Genomic DNA, 18,416 nt, shown 5'->3' with positions numbered 1-18,416 from the left:
CAGCACCACTTTGTCATGGCCAGTGAAAACACGTAGAACGCGTTGATGTTCACTTGAAGCCGCTTCATCCTCTTTGTCGAGACACTGAAATGTGTGAAAAGCGCGGAAAAATCATCATCAGTAAGAACTCTCTGCTGTGGGTTCTTACACATGTACTTACTGTCTGGTGCGAGTTAACCCGGCCCCGGTTAACCACCCCAAGTCGGTCGATCCAAGTGGGTCGACAGCCGTGAAAGCGTTATTATTACCTCGCGCTCCCGAACAAGTTGCTTCGATTTCATTAAAAAGAAAACAAATTTTGGTAATCGAAGCCACAAATGCCAAAAAAGCCTACCAAAAATACACTTGAAAGGCGTTTTTTTGGTAGGCATGCACACCTTTGGTAGGAAAGTACCCACGGAGAACCTTGCTGCACGTTCCTACCAAAGGTATACATGCCGCCATCTTGGAATTTATGATACCCAAAACAAACATTCGTAATGAACGTTTGAACACAATTCTGTGACAAAAAACAGCTAAACCAGGATGTAAAACACATTTATACTGATCGACTACTACCAACCATATGATTCCTGTATCAGAAAAACTATTTTATTGGAACTTTAACCGAGGTGCCACACGTGAAGCTTTTTACACCGAACGAACGTTTTTTCGAGCGGCTGGAGCTTTCCGTGTGTCAGCACTGCCTCTCGCTTTAATGACAGTTGTCTCTTTCCTTCCTTCGGTTCACGTTCGGCGTTGAAGCTGCGCTCAGAATTCGAGCGAACGTTCGCTAGCGCACAGAAAAAGTCGAGCGAATTTTTTGACCATGGTTCCCCTTTCATGTACGGGTAAAAAAACCGACCAACTGTTACCGCGTGACTACATTAGGCGTACCATACCAAAAAACGCTCCTAGTGTCAAAAACCGACATTTCTGTCAGAATCGAGCGATGCAAGTGTAGTCGCGAAACCTCTCACTCCAACTCTATGCTTTGTCCTGCTCACCTTATGTATTCAAACTGAATCCAGCAGTTTACGGTTACAGATAGTAATTACAGGCAAATAAAAACAATAAGATATTATTATTTTTACTATTATTTTCTATCAATTAACTTTTTGGAGATGCTCTTCACAAATTAACTGATAATTGCTCGACAAGTTCTTACCAATATGAAAAGTCGAGCACTTCATCGAGCTCTTTCGAGCACACCATCGTCAGCCAACCCAGAAGTGCTGGGTTGCATTTGGTATGGTACGCTGGAGCTCGACCGTACCAAGTTTTTAGTATGGTACGCCTAATGTAGTCACGCGGTTATAAATATGGTATACACCGGATGCCGCAAAAAGCTCGGGCCAAAAAATTCGGTATACGCGTTCGTTCGCTGACGTGTGGCTCCTCGGTAAGGCAAACACCTATCTGTGTATCTACAACACCCGGCAATTCTAACCTCAAAATTGGTTCTTTTTGGTCATCAGTACCAACAAGGTAAAGAGACATGAAAAGCTGTGTGACCCAACATCTAGTTCTAGTAATCTTGGTTAAACTGCAAATTTGGTATGTTTCATCAACAGAACAAGGAATTGAGGCGTTCGAAATATGTTCTGGAGGAAGGCTGCGTATAAGACAAACCAATACACTTAATTTCGGCAATCACGGCGAACAAAAGGATCCATATCCGATGACTTCACCCAGAAGAGCAGTTTCTATCCGTGAAACCATCGATACTATGATCTAGAATTAACAATTACCTATTTCGCGAAAATTTTGGCGGAGATCTCCCACAAGTATGCTAGAAATTTTTGTATGCACTTTTTCAACCAACTGTCACAACAATGGCGGAGCAAAAAATAGCTTTAACCCGACCTGTCTTTTGAATGATTTTGGTTTTAGTAATCTTGCTAAGCACCTAGTAAATGACAGCTGTCATGTTGGTGCCCGTCGAAATTTAATGATGTCACGAGCTCATAAGAAAACTCGCTGGCACTAAGCAGTAAATATTCGAATTTCGTCCACACCGTACGCAGGGCAGCGGTGGCCACCGATTTCCAGACCAAGAGATGCTGGCGATCCTTACCGTGGACAGGATTGCAAAAGACAGTTTTCAATTAACCCGTGTAGTCCAGTTTTAACCGAACACTGTTCTGGAGTGCTGTGTTTCTTTTTCTTCCAAACTTGCTCAGTTTTTTTTTTCTACATGGACCGATGATCACGGTATTCGATGCGTAAAGTGAAAAGACAGAGAAACGGCAAATGTCCCAGCAGCGGCGCACCTCACGTCCCAGCAAATGATAGGGACAGAAGAAGTGTTTTTTAGGAAAGTGTAGTGGTTAGAACGAATTGTTTTTATCATACGGACGCATAAGCTCAGGCATTCCGCAGCATCGGCGGAGGTGCATTCCTTTGCGTAACTTTCGGAATTTTCCCCAGTGTTTGCTCCACTCTAGAACCACCAGTCTGCGCTAATTTCATTTTTCCCATACGACCGGGGGCTCAGGAAACGCAAAAATGGCTTCATCGCAGGAACTGGAAGGTCTGCGGTCCGAGATCGAACGACTGACGCGCGAGCTGGACCAGGCTAGCAGCGAAAATATCCAATCGGCAAAGTATGGCCTGGTGTTGCTGGAGGAAAAGCAAAATCTGCAGGTCAAATGTGAAGAGTTGGAATCGATGTACGAGAATACAAAACATGAGCTGGACATTACACAAGAGGTGAGTTGGAGACACGAAACGGAAAAATGTCACCCAAATATCAGGGGGTGTGAATGAGGGACAAGTAGAAGGGGGTGTTAGAAAACGCAAACAGGTGTATATATACCACACGTTCAAAGTGCACTAAAGACGAGGCGAGAAAAAAGCTATTGCCACGCAATGCTATCCACAATTATAACCATCCACGGATTCATCGCACAATTTGGTCTCGTTTCGTCTCGTTTCATTTCACATCCCGAAAGCAAAGCGGGGAAACGAGTGAAATTTTCTTTCGTGTCGTTTTGAGGGGCAGCTGGGTTTGCTGCGTTTGCTTTCTGTTATTGTTACAGCAGGCGATCGTCGCTGTTTCATTTGGGGGGGCGATTGAATTTGGAAAACTATATATATTGCACTTTTTTCCTAACATCTTCCACCTTTTCGCACACGAAGGAAAATCATTACTAGTTTTTATTTTTAAATTATGTACTCTCTACATTTACAAACCTAAATGATCTCGCATCCATTCGGGAAATATTCTTTTGCTCTCAATTCACCTAATGGCAGGCAGGATCATACTCGAATACTTTCCAATTAGGCGATAAGTGCCTTCTGTGGTTCAATTCACATTTCCCCCTCTAATGGTCAGTTTCATAACTGTGAACAGATATAGTTGTGCCAATAATTGTATCATTCCTTCTTTTCACCGCCATCCCGCTGGCTTGGCAGTTTTTCTCCATTTAAATCGTGGCCAATCATCGTTGTCGTCGTCGTCGTCGAAGTCGTCAATCGGCATCGCCTCTGCTTTCAGTAGTGCACTACATCCTCGAATTTTCCCTGCTAGAGAGTGTAGTGGGCTAACCTATCCTTCCACGCCTAGGGGCCTCGGGGAAAACGAAGCAAGGAGATGGAACGAAAACATGTAGGCAACATGATAACGTGTTGTGGTTGAATAGTTCCATTTTTCTCCTCTTTCCACCCATTTTCCATTTTCTCCGGGGCTTTACTGGGTTTTACTACACGGTGCCGCCACCAAATTCGATTGCAAATGCTGCCGGCCCTCGTCTGGGCTCTCAATGGCAGCGGCTGAAAGGGTGAGGTACCGCGACCGATGGTTGTGAAGGTCACATGCTGGGCTAGTAGTTTCAAAACGGAAACGATGACGCGCCGCATTTTAATCGGGGAAATATGTTTACATCATTAGCGGTAATGGTCCATCGTTCTGTTCGTTATCGATCGGGAAGGTGTGGAACGAGTGACAACCGGAGAAATGATTTGCATTGAAATTAATCATTTAAGCTTTGCCTATAGTGCAGGGTGAACTTGTTGCATAGATACAGTTCTGCCTTTTGGGGAGATCCTTGAATCTGATCATTTCATACATTCACGTCTACCATTTGATTGACACAACTATTTTTTATAATCATCACAAAATTTACCTATAAAATCCATTTGCTATTCATAATTACAGGCGCTACAAAAGTTCCAAAAAACTCAACAAGTCACCACCAAATCCGGCATCGAACAGGAAGATGCTTTGCTCAACGAATCGGCCGCGATGGAAACGTCGCTCAACATGCACATCGTAGAGCTGGAGAATGAAACCAAACAGCTACGCCACGAGCTCGATCGGGTGACAAGCGAGCGGGATCGTATGCTGCAGGAAAATGCCGAAATTGGCCGCGACAAATCCGGCACGGAAGCAGAGCGGGCGCGCCTGAAAGCTGAGCTGAAGGATATGAAATATCGTGAGGCCCGTATGCTGGCCGACTACTCGGAGCTCGAGGAAGAGAATATTTCCCTCCAGAAGCAGGTGTCCAGTTTGCGAAGCTCACAGGTCGAATTTGAAGGTGCAAAGCACGAAATCCGTAGACTTACGGAGGAAATCGAGCTATTGAACTCGCAGGTGGAAGAGCTGGCTAGTCTAAAGAAAATTGCCGAAAAACAGATGGAAGATGCCTTGACTGCATTGCAAGTAAGCGTTACGGCAAAGGATAAAAGCTCGGTTTTATTGTTATCAAAATGTATGACTAACACACATTCATGTACTTCCTTTCCCTAGGTTGAACGTGAAAATAAATACGCTTTGAAGAAAGAGCTTGATACACATATCAACCGTGAATCAATGTACAATATCAGTAATCTGGCATATAGTATACGCGGCATGGAGGAAAGTGCCCTGAACAGCAGCGATTGTGAAGAAGAAATACCCGCGTTGAGGTTAGTGCTTAGGAGCAAGCATATCCAGATATACGTTAACTTCTTTTTACATGTCGTTTTGTTCGTACAGAGATTCAACACTGAAACGATTAGAAGCCACCCTGGAAGCAGAAACAGCGGACTTGAAGTCGCCCGACGGCACAAAGGTTGACCTGTTCTCGGAAATTCACCTCAACGAACTGAAGAAACTCGAGAAACAACTCGAAACGATGGAAAACGAAAAACTCTGCCTGACCGCTAACCTGCGCGACGCCCAACAAAACCTTGACAAGAGTCAGAACGATTTGCAAAACTTTATGGCCAAGCTGATGCTACTTGCGGCGCACGTTGATGCACTTCACACGCTGAAAAAGCAGATTCAGATCGAAGAAAACATCACCGGTAAGCATCACACTAATTACATACTTTTTGTGTTGTTTTTCAAAGAATTATTTTCCATTCAATAGTAAAGTTTATGATATAAATATGATTTGTTTTCTAACGGACGTAGGAATTTTTACAAATTAAAGACCAAGTCTAAAAACAAGACAAATTCAGGATTCGGATTATAGGCTGACAATTTTATTACCTTAGCCTTATGAGCCTGCACTTAGCAATGCAGCGATCATGTTATAATTGACCCATTGATGCAACAACCGCTACCAACTGTGAACTACTGCGTTTAAGTCGGTCAAAATATCAGCCCGTGAGCTTAGGGACCTCTGGCTCGCAAGCAAAATTGGTTAAAAGATAAAGCATTTTTACGATGCTACGGTTATTATTTTACTGTTGTTTATTGAATATACAAAACTACGCTAAATAATCACATTATTTCAATTCATAATCGATTATAGCGCGATCGGATGAACTACTAGATCGGTTGTTTGCGTTTTTACATGCATTTATAGGGCATGAAAACCAAAATTCCTAATCTAGACAGAAAGCCAAAAGATGAATTCTTTAAATACAGGAAGTACCGCACAATGGGTGGTGAATGAGGTAGCTCATTTTGCCAAAACAAGTCAGATAGCCTTAGCACGGACTTCGATTGAATTCATCAGATCGAATCGTCGAACTGTTAATTTACATATATATCGCGTCAAAACTTCGGTTCCTTGATTAATATGTTCGCCCCGCTGCTCAAACAGAACGAATTTTCACAACACTAGTGACTAGAGTGATAACAATATTACATTCTAATTATATTATTTCTATTTGTGGATGTAAAATAAATCCTATTAAACATTTTCATAATTCATCTCGCAGCCGTCACTCCTACCAAGGACAAGGATGTTAATGAGAAACTAAACGAAGCAATCATGCAGTACTCGAATTGGTTCACACTGAGCTCCAAGGAGATTGACACACTCAAATCTGATTTGGCGGAATTGCAAAAGGGACTTAACTGCTCGGATGCCATGGCAGTGCTACGTAACGAGATTACAAACTTGAAGAACAAGGTAGCGTATGCATAATTTGGTGTGCTGTAAAAAGGAATCTCCAAACAAGTGCTTCCTTTTTTCGTTTCAGTTGTTGTCGGTGGAACAGAAATCACTCGATCTACACAGTGACATTCAGGTGCTGACGGCGCTCTCACAAACTGCTGGCCAGAGCTTGAACACCACTCGCAGTAACCTTGTTGCATTAAGTGACGATCTGGCGCAGCTGTATCATCTAGTGTGCACAGTCAACGGCGAAACACCTAACCGCGTCCTGCTGGATCATAAGAACGATGATTTGAGGTGCGGTAGATATATTACAATTATATTTAATTTGCACGCTAATTATGTGTTTTTTGTAGCTTCGAGAACGACTCACTGACGGCGATTCAGTCCCAACTGAAATCGGACATTCTCACCTCCAAACCGCATGTCTTCGAAGACCTGCAGGCACTGAGCGATGCAGTAGAGATCCGCAAGTACGTGGATACTGTGAGCGATCAGATTCGGTACCTCAAGACCGCCGTTGAGCATACGATCGAGCTGAACAAGGATAAAGTGGTCACGGATTCGTCCGGTTCGTCGTCGGGCGAGGGCAAGGAGGCGAAGGAAGAGATCGCCGATTTGCATGAGCAGATCATTAAGCTTCGCAGCCTGCTATCGACCAAGCGGGAACAGATTGCCACCCTGCGCACGGTGCTCAAGTCCAACAAGAACACTGCCGAGGTTGCGCTGACCAACCTGAAGTCGAAGTACGAAAACGAGAAGCTAGTCGTCAGCGATACGATGTCGAAGCTGCGCAACGAGCTACGCATTCTGAAGGAAGATGCGGCCACCTTCTCCAGTAAGTTCTCCAGAACTTGCAAGGTGACACGTTTCGAGAAACATCGGTTTTGATTTCGATTGTGTCTCTTCTTTACTTACCAGGTCTTCGGGCAATGTTTGCCGCACGCTGTGAGGAATATGTCACTCAGGTGGACGAATTGACTCACCAGCTGTCGGCTGCCGAAGAAGAGAAGAAAACGCTGAACCAGCTGCTGCGGTTGGCCGTGCAACAGAAACTCAGCCTTACGCAGAAGTTGGAGGAACTGGAAATGGATCGGTAAGAAAATAGTTTTGCTTTTTCCTCGTCGCATGAATCCAACTTGCAATTGTTTTTATTTTCTCCCAGTGAGTTGCGTCACGTTCGCCGGCCGGCGGTTTCGCAGCGCGGCGGAGGCGGTGGTGGTGGAGGCAAATCTGCATTCTCACGCGGACAACCGGCCAGAAACAGTCTCCAGAACCCGAACAACAGCAACAGCAATAGTAACAACTCGAACCAGGCATTCTTCTAACATAAGGTGAGCGTGCAGCGTAAAATACTGGCATTCCTCTATACGCTCCTAAAACTGTAAGCGGAAAAGAGAACGGCATGTAGAAGGGGAGGGAAAATCACAACCAAAAATGATCCATGGTAAAGAGAATAAGTGCACGTTTCATCGAGATCTCCTGGTTATGTATTGGTTGTGTTATTTCGTAGCGCCACATTACCTGTGCCCATTTTGGCATAACATTGTGGTGTGCCGTATTGGGTCGATTAGTCTTCAATCCGCTGCAATATCTCGCAAAAGAACGCATCCACTGTGCATGGATGTGTGTTTTGCAAGTTTTTAAAAACAGCATGAGAAAAAATCTAAATTAAACCGTTGCGTCACACAAAATTGAAGAAACAAACAAAAAATCACTAGAAAAATATTTCCATCCATAAGAGAAACGAACGAGCATAGAGTTAGTTGCAGTATACAACTCGTTATAAAACGTAATGATCGGTGGGGGTAGACGCGGCGTTCGAAGCCGTTCTGTAAAGAGTGTATTCTTTATGTATGCAATAGGACGAAATGGCTGAATTGAAAGATATAATATTTATTCGCACCGAGTGTGGCAGCTACGATGATGGCAGCAAGGGATCGACTGATCAGGAGACGACGCAAATTTTAGGCACGTTTTGTTCGTGAGTAGAATAATGGAATTATTTAATAATAAAAAAAACATGTGAATTTCATACCGTTCTGTCGGTGGGTTGTGGTCTAAAAAAAATCAATAGTTACACTAACAAACGACAGGGTAGACACGAGGATTTATTATTTCTATATGACTAGATAGAGTTTATTTATGAATGCACCCTGCATTCCGTCAGATTATATGCGCGTGCCAATTCAGCACGCATGGACTGATGGAAACGATCATGTGACGTTACTAACAAGCAGGGATCCTTTAGTTCTCTACGGTGATTGCAATGCAAAAGTTAAAATTCTGGACCAACCTTTTTCCCTCCAGAGCCCCCTCCCGTTTGCATACGACGCTGATGGGTGAGCAGATGTACGACCGCCCGAGAGTGTTGTCGTATCGGTTTGGGGTTGGGGTGGTAGCAAAGGAAACAAATATGTGCCAAGGCACACTAACCGTATTTTGTTTCCGTTCAGCGTAGTTTGCAAAAGCACAAAGCCGATCATCCAGAGATGATCTCCGCCAGAACGGCTAGTTGCGGTTTGTGTTTAGTGTCTTCCGTGGGAGGTTATGAACAACGACGTTCTGCCACGTTCATCAATCATTATTGAACATAAGGGGAAACATGGTCAAGCGACACCATAGCATACAAAGCTAACCCGCATCTAACCGATAGCGCTCCATGATAGTTTTCAATTTCAAATTCAAAGGTATAGCACACAGAGGTATATTCTCTTTATTTATTTTTTCCCCTGAAGGCTGTCCGTCTTAGCGCGTCCCGTAGGTCTTCCTTTGGTTGTTAAAAAAGAAAGTCATAAATCAAGTCATCAGACGATGTAGGAACCGATAGCAATTGCATTCGATATGATACCACCCGATAAGCCACACAAATATGACATCAACGACACGGCAAGTAATAAACTATCTGTCCAATAAAGTCCATTCTAGGTTTTGTAAGTTGGTATTTGCTATCGTTTATAAATATGATACATATTCGACCGATATAGCAAATAAAATACTATCAGAAATCGTAAATATGGGATATAACATCGCAAAGGGATTCAAATCGATCAAGATCTTTCCAAGAAAAAATAAAACAAGAGACCCCAAAATGAGAAAACACGTGCATTAGGTTGTCAGGTAATAATGTCGCGGAAAGCGACAGTGTTAACCCGCAACTGGATGGACTTCGTCTTGAACAAATCGTCTAATCGTCCAAAATTAACTATTAGAGTGTTATATCCGTTATTCAATCCGTTTGCCAATATTTTTGCGAGGAAGAAGATATAAGCGTTATTACGAGAAATAAAGATTATTATTATGACAAAAATGAATACTCTACAATGGGAATTTAGCGTAGTCCTTGTTTTGGTGATCTATCTAGATGAAACTGATTGAGGGATGCCAAATTGGAACCAATGAGATAAACGGGGGGACGGACCGAAGAAAGAATCACGAGGAGAACGTAGCGGAGAAGAGAAATTGGATTGTGAATCTCTGGAATGCAGGTGAAATTATGCGAAATTTAAGAAACAAGAATATGAAAGTCTACCGAGCCATATATTTATTATCAAAACAATGGTAAAGTGGTACCCACTTTAAGAACAGGAATACAATTCTAATAGATATTGTACTTATATCTGTATGGATAGGAAAAAATTGGGAATATTCCAAAAGATTCGAGATCGGAAAGTTAGTTGATTGTGGGAAAAGAGATGTGAACTAAAATCTCCCACGCGAAACGGGATAATAAAAGGCGAGAAACTGAATCTTTTTACTAGAACGAAACCCGCAGCGATGTGAAACGACCGAAAACACATAACATAAGCAAAATATCCATAAATCACGATAAACAAAAAGTAACTACATGAAGTATAATACTTATAATAATTAATCACCGTCCCTTTTTGAAATGATAAGATTTAAGAGATGGCTCTAAAGAGTGTAGAAATTAATTATACGATCATGTGAATTGTTTCCGACGAAAGCATTTTTGTACTTTTTCGGTACACGGATCTCAACCGGAGTAACAATTGGAGCAAACAAGATGCACGACATAGGCACCATCATGGCCATTGTTCTTCCCGTATGGGCGTATATTTGTGCAATGCGTTTTTGTTTGTTTTATGTTTCTATGAATTTAACGACATTAAACAATAATTGAAAAATGGTTTAACGATTTGTTCTATTAATTGTCAAGAAATATTTTCCAACTTCTTATGCAACAAGGTGAATCGTCACGTGTTTTGTTAAGTTGTATAAACCAAAAGCTTATTATCGCTTCTTATCGCAATGATATCGTTTACCCAATGAAAAACAATTAGACGTAAAGTTTACTGCGACCGATATCAAATAGAGAAGGGTAGTGATTACATTAATCTTATGTTAACCAAGCAATAGTACTACCTTATTCTTGCATTAAAAACCAAAACTTCCGGATTGCAACTCATACTTAATTGTGTTTTTGGCATAGAGCTAGCATTAGCAAACAGGAGAATAGTTTAGCAAGGCACATTCGTTATATATTTTCACTGCAATAGAGAAAATAGAGTAGACAGTAAGTAAAAAAAAAAACGTGAGCTACAGAATGCAAAGGATAATGTAGCAATTTTGTTACGCGTTCCTTAGTTGAGTCGAAACTAAAGCACCCTAACGTTTGGTGTGTAGTGTGAATCCCTCCCCTCCCGTTAATGTTGGTGTAAGGTATCTGGCAGTGACAAAAATTAGCAGTAGTTTCCTATTACTAACTCTGTAGTGAGTGTAGCGACAATTGATGGGTAGTAAACTACCAGCAACAAAAATCTTATTCCCTCCTAGTGTAGCATAATTTAAACATACATTTGATCGTTCGTTCGTTATTCCTCACAAAAGGCAAAATGAAAGATACAACAACAAGCCCAGTTGGGTGCGAAAAAATCAGAGGAAACAAAAATCAGCCATGGATATTGTCAACGGGAATGGATAAAGTTGTCCTGTGTCCAGCTTCCATTCATTTGCAATGGTTTTGATATTGGTTGAATTTTTTGTTGGGAAGAATCATTAAACCTAGAATCCTGAAGGTAAAAATGGAGAAAACTTGTGTTATGAAGTGTCTTTTATTACGCTTATGTTTGTTTTCGATATTTGTAGTATTTTTATACTGTAAAACACAATTACTATAACAATTTACTGCTTACTTAAGTGACGCTACATCCGCTGAGCGGTCTTGGCCTGACGAAGCTCCATCCGAAACGTAGTTGTTATTTTAAAATTCCAAGATTTTTAACCTTCACCCCAATGTATAAATCTACGGATGTATATGACCAGGATAAAGAGACGAATGATCGAGGAGGTCAAAGTCTCTGAAATTAAAAATAAAACGTGACCAGTATTCCCGGGTATGCCAATTTGCATTTTGTATGAAAATTGATGGATTTTTATGTTGGAAACTATTTAATACGGTTTCTATAAGTGAGCGCCGGGGCTCACCATCTCGACGGCGTGGGTTCGAATCCCAACCGAGACCGAACCCTCCCCTGTACGAGAGGACTGACTATCTACGTACAATAGGGAAACAAGTCTCAGCCCTTCACGGGCAGGCATGACCAAGAGGTCGTTACGCCAAGAAGAAGAAGATAAATTAGCAAGGGTCATTATAATATCATCTAAATCATTTAAAAAATCAACATTATCAAAAATATCTATATATTTTTGAACATATGGGTGGTTTTTTTTGTTTAGATATTTTTTAAAGATTACTTTGGAACTTTTAGAATTCTTGAACAATTTGAACCAAAGCTGTAGATAAATGAAAACAAAAACCCATCAGTTTTTGTACCAGATAAACAAAATAGCTCAAAACCACTTTGTCAATTTTATTTAGGTCATTTTGGTGAAAATTCATTAAATAATCTTTTTCTTTCTGCGGAATATTTGATGCAGCAACAAATAAAAGACAAATATCTTTTACATCAGATCTGATTGTTGCTCTCTTTAGTGTCTATTGCAGCGGTTTGTTCCACGATCGTTAGACTAGCCTATAATATAGCCTAATAACTAGCCTAATTTTGACATCTTGCACCCATTCTAAAGTGCATAGACCCCGAACATTAACAGATAGGCCGTAAGCATGGCACAAAACAGGACGCGATCGAGCGGTTGAACTACTTCCTGCCATTCCAATGCACCGCCTTCGCCATCGGCAGACGAGTGAAGATCATCAGTCCGCACATCGCCGTCGTGTTGTTGTGTTTCTACCGTATCCACTGGTGCATCTTCCCAGTCTTTCGTCAATTTGTCTTGCTTGGCGCTTTGATTCAGATAATCGATCGATAGGAATGCCCCCAGTGGCCGACTTTTTCGCAGCAGAACAACGAAGTGTGCTACAGCGGGTGGACAGGAAGTAGCAATTCTCTTACGTAATTGTCCCCTTGCATAATAAGTCCATCCGAATGCGACTGCTCCTAGTAGAGATGTTCCAAGTAGCAGATGTGCTAACGTCAACACGGGTTTCATCTTCACAGCACCGTACCAATATAGGATGATTAGATAAAGACTTTCCATCACGGTTCCCACAGCGATCGTCACCGATCGAGCGTTTGAGTCCATCCGCAGCCAGAGACAGATAAGATTCAGTAAACTGAAAACTTAAAAAACAAGGTGCATCAACTTCAGTTCATACACTTTAGTCATGTGCTGGATGATGGCCAATCTACTTACTCACGATCAGCGCAAGAAACACGATCAAATGCGACCCGATCAAACGCTCGATTACGATATCCATGCGAAACTCGGGACTCATGGTACTGTTGACGGTCGCCATCTGGAAGGAGGTAATCTTGTAAGGCAGCAACGGGTAACTCGGGTAGGACAGACGCCTTTGGAAGTGGAACAACGACAGCTGGTTCGTGTCGTACTCGACGGAAAATATGCGTAGTGTGCATATCTTTGTCTCAAACGCCCAGTACCGTGCTTCAGAGTAACAGTCCACTGTGAAGGTACACAATACGGTATAGATCACTTCACCGTCGTAGCTGAGATGGCACTTAACGCGCGTACATTGCTTAGTGCTCTGAACTCGCGGAGATCTGCAAGGAATACCGTGAAACCGTTAGTATAGGACACTTCATCCTACACATCCATAGGACATCCTGCTGCATCTACACTATTCATACTTATGAAACGATTTTGCACCAAACGTCGGCGTCCAGAGATCGTGCTCGGAAACGTTGATGGTCTCGATGTTATTGCTCGTGCGTTTGTTCCAGTGTAGGAATGCATCGTACCATTGCTGTTACAACGTGTGTTATCAGACATTAAGCAGAGATTCGATTTGGTAGATATTAAACCTACCCTAAGGTACGTACCATTAACAGCTCCAGAGTAATTTCCACTTTAGAATCATCTTGCTTCACCTGCACGGAACAAAGAGACAAATATCATCTCAGTCCGTTGGAGTCCGTTAATGATCCTCCAAAAAAAAGTTACCACATACCCGTTCCACGTTTATTACTTCGGCACCAATGTACATGGCTAGCCGATCCTGTTGATATTTTACCGGTCGGTAGCGTGGGTTGTAGCTCGTTCCACAAAAGAGAGCACTTTTTAATGCTGCCTCGGTACTATTGATTTCCATCTGCGATACGCACTGGAATGGTTGCGGATGCTCTAGGAAATACGGGAACGATTACAATCCGGTTTCTACTGCAAAATTCATTCCCTTACCGGTAGCCACACTGGAGAAAATGGCCAACAGTGGCAGTAGTAAACCGTTTTGTCGCATTTTTGGATCCACTATCTTCCCGTGGCTGCCACGACACTAATCCCACAACCAACTGCTAAATTCTAACTGAGTGCAGTATGCGACCGATGCACCGCACCGCAAGTGGTTTGCACATCTTCGTCGAGTTTAAACGGCATCATCAATCAGCACATTACTGGAATTAGCCGTTTGTGGATGGATGTTGGATAATACCGGGTCACGGAGGCTGTGACGGTGCGCGAAAGAGTCTGATAAATGCACCACACGGCAGCACGTGAGGTAATACTGTGCGATGAGGCGTACGTGAGCGGTGGTACTGGCAAGTCCTGGTGAACGCGTGTTGGCCGGGTGTTGCGTCATAGGGCCATGCGTATAATCATCATAAATTGGAGCGGAGACAGCTGCTTAGAACAAAGAGCAATGGAATCACAAGCCTACACAAAGGAAAAGCACTAAATTGTTACGAAAAGCATCTACAAAATGTTTCTGATGAAGTCTTACTAGCTGGAAATAAAAAAGCTTTAGGCCCTAAAGTAGTTAAATCGAATTTATCATTAATTATTTTTCTTCAAGGAGCAAATTCAGACACAAAGATCAAGGAAATGTCTTGATAGTTTAGTTAAAATAAAAAAACATTATCAGATTATGAGCACCTTTAAGAATCAGTAATACTGCAATGATCCTCATCTTTACAACCATGAAATAATTCTGCTCATATGTTGTACACTATTGTATATTGTGAGTGTGTGCGTACGTTGTGTAGCATAAGATTAACGAATCGACAGGTTGGTTTAAAAGTTTATCGTACCTTTACCGTAGGGCAAGAGTAAAGATGGAATGACTCGGTACAACTAAACTGTTGGATGCTCACACTAAATATCATATCATGATGTTTATACTCAAATTTACGAACTACGAAATTCAAGTGGTGAGTAACCATTTGAGCCCTGATTTTTAAATTGGGAATAGTATATTTACAACAACCGTAAAATTTACTAAAATCGCAAAGAACCTAGTTGGTGGTGTAATTTCTTAGTACATAAGACATGAAAATATAATTTACACCAATTAAAGCTTCTACTAATTTATAACATGAGGCGTTTTAGTGGTTGGCGTAAAAACCTGATCATAACATTCCATTTTCCTTCTTTGTGAGGACTGCATAAGCATTATGGTCCACCTTCTATAATGGTATCGGCTTCAGAAGGCAAAATTTTTGCGTGGGAAATAAATTGTTAAAAAAAACACCAACACGTTTAGATATTGAATATTGTATTCATTTATTCCAATGTATAGAGTATACAATAAATATCTCTTAGAAACGGTAAAGTTAGTAGTCAACAAAACACACCAGTCACAAAGTAATACTTTTATACACATCATATCAAACATTTTTATCTAGAATGTTTCGGTTTTGATTTGTTTTGGTTATTTTCTGCTACATCTGTTTGCTCATAATTTTTAGTTACTTGTTACTATTTAATTAGTTTTAGTCTCTAATCCCTTAGTTTTGGTTTTTTTAAATATTTTGGTGCAACAGCGGTGGTAAATACGTTTTGTTTGCACAGTGTACTTCTGCATTTGGTCGAATAACTTTTTCAATGGGATTATTCTCTGCAATTTTGAAATATTGCGCCTCTGTTCTTGAAAGCATTAAGAACGATCATTTATGCATAACGATTGTACAGACAGCTTCTCTCAATTCCGTTATTGAATGAGTCGTATAACAAAGAATTTACTACAAATGATTGTACCATCTGGGTAACGATGACTAGAGCGGAGAATATCAAAACATTTACCAGGGTAGCATTCTGCTAGAATGGTGTGTGTATAATATAAATACGTGTACGTATAGTGTAACAAAACTAGCACGTGTTCCAGGGCATATTACTCCCTCATTGAACATATAAAGGCAAATCTATATTACGAATACACTGATGACCAAAACTTATCCGGTGCGTACAAATCTGTACGGTTATGTTTCGAGCAGCTTTCTGCCTCCAAGCATCGTTTTTACTGAGACAGTGAAGAAAGTTTTGGCTCGGAAGAAGACCACACCGTAGCTGCAGAACGGAGGCACTTATCCGGAATGTAGCGCGATTGGTACCACAGGACCACATTGAGCACGATCGACCAGGCCCGCAGCGGGGTGATAATGAAGGCCAGCAGTCCGTATGAATTCCAAAAAATTCCTGCCAACAACACTTCGACCGTCATTATTAGAATGAATGCCGAATTTTTCCACAAGCTTATCATCCATCCGTAGTTTTTTTCCGCTCCGCGCCGATAGAAGCTAAAGAAAAATAAAAAGGTACAATCACATCTTACCGCTAAAGTAAAAACAACCTACCGTAAAACAACGTTGTTGGCAAATATGATGGTTAGGGGAAGCTGACACAGCATCAGCTGGAAAAATCCGTACAGATATGTTAGGGTGCCGGGTAGGAACGCGTTGTTCACGAATATCCCCCAAACGAACACTACACCCATGTGCCCATCGATAACCTCACCAATGGACCATGGCCCACAGGTAAGATAGAGACAGTAGCCGACTATGGGAAACATGAGACGATCTACCGTCGAGAGGATCCACATTTTCCGTATCCAACTACCGCAGCAGAATGTGCGTAACCTCGGTCGGGCGACAGTTCCTCCTGTAAGTAAGGTCAAAACAAAAATATTAAAATGCCGTGTAACATACTTAATGACGCCCTATGACTCACTCCGAACTAATGTGTGCCATATTCGAAAGACACACAATGGAACAAGATAGATGATGAGTGCCACGCTGAAGAAAGTCTGAAATACTTTGTTGGTGTCGTACATTAGAACCAATTTAGCAAGAAAATCGAACCGCAGCCGTGTTCCATCCAGTGTAAATTGCTGCTCAATCACCCGGCTTCTTCCATCATCATCCAGTACGTAGACGAACAGCTTGTGCAACCCTCGTTTGTACTGATTTGGATCCCACGGTACCACGAAAAGCTCCCTGCTAGTTCGTTTGCAGTCCTTCCAGCTGCCGGCATCTATTTTGACCTGACATTCGGTTATCTTCGCGGGCGAAAACACCAGCAGTCGAATATGGGACGAATGTAGCACCGACTCGAAGTTTTCCTTGCCGGGGATATTGAACAGAGCGTCCTTCGGATTGGTCACCAGCACCACCGGCCACTGGTTGTGGTGGACGTCGACGAACGAAAAGTAACCGTGATCGAACGCTCCCAACCTATACCGTCGATTGCGCATCCAATCGCCAAGCTCCAGCTCGAGGAATCCTTCATCTTGCAGGGTGTACATTCGTGGTACAGCACCGCCGAGGGTGTGAAAATGTCCGGAAAGGTAGGCGTATGCCTCCTGGTAGCGCCCAATCAAGTTACGGATACCGCCAGTGCCCAAACCGGGCGTTAGAATACATGACGAGGGGTAGTGCCCGAACCAGATCGTATAGTTCGTGTCCAGCTGGCGTGACCGTTCTGCCAGATTGATAAGATGTTGCGTTTCATTTATCGAGAGCATGCCGACAAAGTTGAACGGGCGCTTTGGCCCTGGATCCAGGCAAGCGTCCACGGCGATAAACGTGTACCGTTCACCACCTTTCACTATTTGATGCATGTAGGAGCGGGTATGATGCCGCCCCTGTACCGAAAAGTTGGTGAACAAATCCTGGCGGGTCTGCAGCGCGGGTACGTTGAAATTGTCATGATTGCCACGGATGTCCAACCAAACCGTTTTGTTCTGCACGTTCGTATCACGCAGTACTTCGTGGTACCAGCGCCATTCCTGTTCGTGCTGCTTGGAACCAAGTAAGTTGGATGTTTTGGCGTCCGTAAGATCCCCGGAGGCCAACACTACCGAAGGCGCAATGATGTCCACCGTTCGATTGCAGAATTCGATCAACTGCGGTACGCGAGCAGGATCAAGGTACATACTTATGTGGATGTCCGATATCTAAAATAAAACATGCACAGACAAAGTTACACTTTGTATCCTGGTACTTCCGTCAGCCCATCTTTCAACCAAAACTAACCTGCAAAAACCACATCAAATGATTCGGACTATCATCCAACCGCAATCGTTCGTGCTCCCGGGTTTGGCCATCGCTTACGGCGGCATCGAGCCGGTTGCTCAGCTGCTTATCGATACCGATCAGGCTGGCCAGATTGGCGACGAAGATCGAAAATATTACAATAAAAACGATTAACGAGAAAGCTACCGTTGTGAAACGCATGATTCCCGTTATCAGCTGGTTCCGCTTCAGGAACTGTTCGGTAATGTCGTGTCGGCTTCAATGCCAGCAAACTGCTCGTGGATGGATTTTCAGGTGCAGGAATTCATTTTTCTCAACGCTGGCGGCAACCTGAAGGTATATCGTATTAAAAAACACA

General features: G+C 42.5%; 3 protein-coding genes across 4 annotated transcripts; 1 reads left to right on the top strand and 2 right to left on the bottom strand.

Annotated features, from left to right (window-relative positions):
- The first annotated feature begins 1,934 nt into the window (after nt 1–1,934).
- On the top strand, nt 1,935–11,341 carry LOC131262190 (protein bicaudal D). Its single transcript, XM_058264138.1, has 9 exons — nt 1,935–2,691; nt 4,139–4,642; nt 4,730–4,887; nt 4,958–5,268; nt 6,133–6,326; nt 6,397–6,608; nt 6,668–7,149; nt 7,233–7,407; nt 7,477–11,341. Exons 1-9 carry the CDS (start codon nt 2,488–2,490, stop codon nt 7,637–7,639), a joined length of 2,403 nt encoding a protein of 800 aa, XP_058120121.1. The 5' UTR covers nt 1,935–2,487; the 3' UTR covers nt 7,640–11,341.
- Nucleotides 11,342–12,262: 921 nt separating this feature from the next.
- On the bottom strand, nt 12,263–14,096 carry LOC131263744 (uncharacterized). The gene is made up of 6 exons (XM_058266001.1): nt 13,995–14,096; nt 13,765–13,937; nt 13,637–13,684; nt 13,445–13,560; nt 12,990–13,357; nt 12,263–12,916 (listed from the first exon to the last, which is right to left on the bottom strand). Exons 1-6 carry the CDS (start codon nt 14,050–14,052, stop codon nt 12,357–12,359), a joined length of 1,323 nt encoding a protein of 440 aa, XP_058121984.1. The 5' UTR covers nt 14,053–14,096; the 3' UTR covers nt 12,263–12,356.
- A 1,204-nt stretch (nt 14,097–15,300) lies between these two features.
- Nucleotides 15,301–18,358, bottom strand: LOC131262893 (transmembrane protein 62-like). Of its 2 annotated transcripts, none has more exons than XM_058264985.1 (4): nt 18,059–18,358; nt 16,755–17,979; nt 16,382–16,685; nt 15,301–16,324 (listed from the first exon to the last, which is right to left on the bottom strand). In XM_058264985.1, exons 1-4 carry the CDS (start codon nt 18,257–18,259, stop codon nt 16,045–16,047), a joined length of 2,010 nt encoding a protein of 669 aa, XP_058120968.1. In that variant the 5' UTR covers nt 18,260–18,358; the 3' UTR covers nt 15,301–16,044. The 2 variants fall into 2 exon arrangements, with proteins under 2 accessions (XP_058120968.1, XP_058120969.1); XM_058264986.1 differs by having other exon boundaries at nt 16,382–16,682.
- Nucleotides 18,359–18,416: the final 58 nt, after the last annotated feature.

The sequence above is a fragment of the Anopheles coustani genome, chromosome 2 (assembly GCF_943734705.1).
Source record: "Anopheles coustani chromosome 2, idAnoCousDA_361_x.2, whole genome shotgun sequence".
Lineage (NCBI taxonomy): Eukaryota > Metazoa > Arthropoda > Insecta > Diptera > Culicidae > Anopheles > Anopheles coustani.
This window is presented reverse-complemented; position numbering and strand designations above follow the sequence as displayed.

Excerpts from the sequence above, each read along its gene's own strand:
- LOC131262190 (XM_058264138.1), top strand. The coding sequence starts at position 2,488 with ATGGCTTCATCGCAGGAACTGGAAGGTCTGCGGTCCGAGATCGAACGA. Across the intron at positions 4,888-4,957 it reads GAAGAAATACCCGCGTTGAG|AGATTCAACACTGAAACGAT; the intron begins GTTAGTGCTTAG and ends TTGTTCGTACAG. Across the intron at positions 6,609-6,667 it reads CATAAGAACGATGATTTGAG|CTTCGAGAACGACTCACTGA; the intron begins GTGCGGTAGATA and ends TGTTTTTTGTAG.
- LOC131263744 (XM_058266001.1), bottom strand. The coding sequence starts at position 14,052 with ATGCGACAAAACGGTTTACTACTGCCACTGTTGGCCATTTTCTCCAGT. Across the intron at positions 13,685-13,764 it reads AAGTAATAAACGTGGAACGG|GTGAAGCAAGATGATTCTAA; the intron begins GTATGTGGTAAC and ends TGTTCCGTGCAG. Across the intron at positions 12,917-12,989 it reads GTTTCTTGCGCTGATCGTGA|TTTTCAGTTTACTGAATCTT; the intron begins GTAAGTAGATTG and ends TTGTTTTTTAAG.
- LOC131262893 (XM_058264985.1), bottom strand. The coding sequence starts at position 18,259 with ATGCGTTTCACAACGGTAGCTTTCTCGTTAATCGTTTTTATTGTAATA. Across the intron at positions 17,980-18,058 it reads ATTTGATGTGGTTTTTGCAG|ATATCGGACATCCACATAAG; the intron begins GTTAGTTTTGGT and ends GTTTTATTTTAG. Across the intron at positions 16,686-16,754 it reads ATGGCACACATTAGTTCGGA|GAGGAACTGTCGCCCGACCG; the intron begins GTGAGTCATAGG and ends CCTTACTTACAG.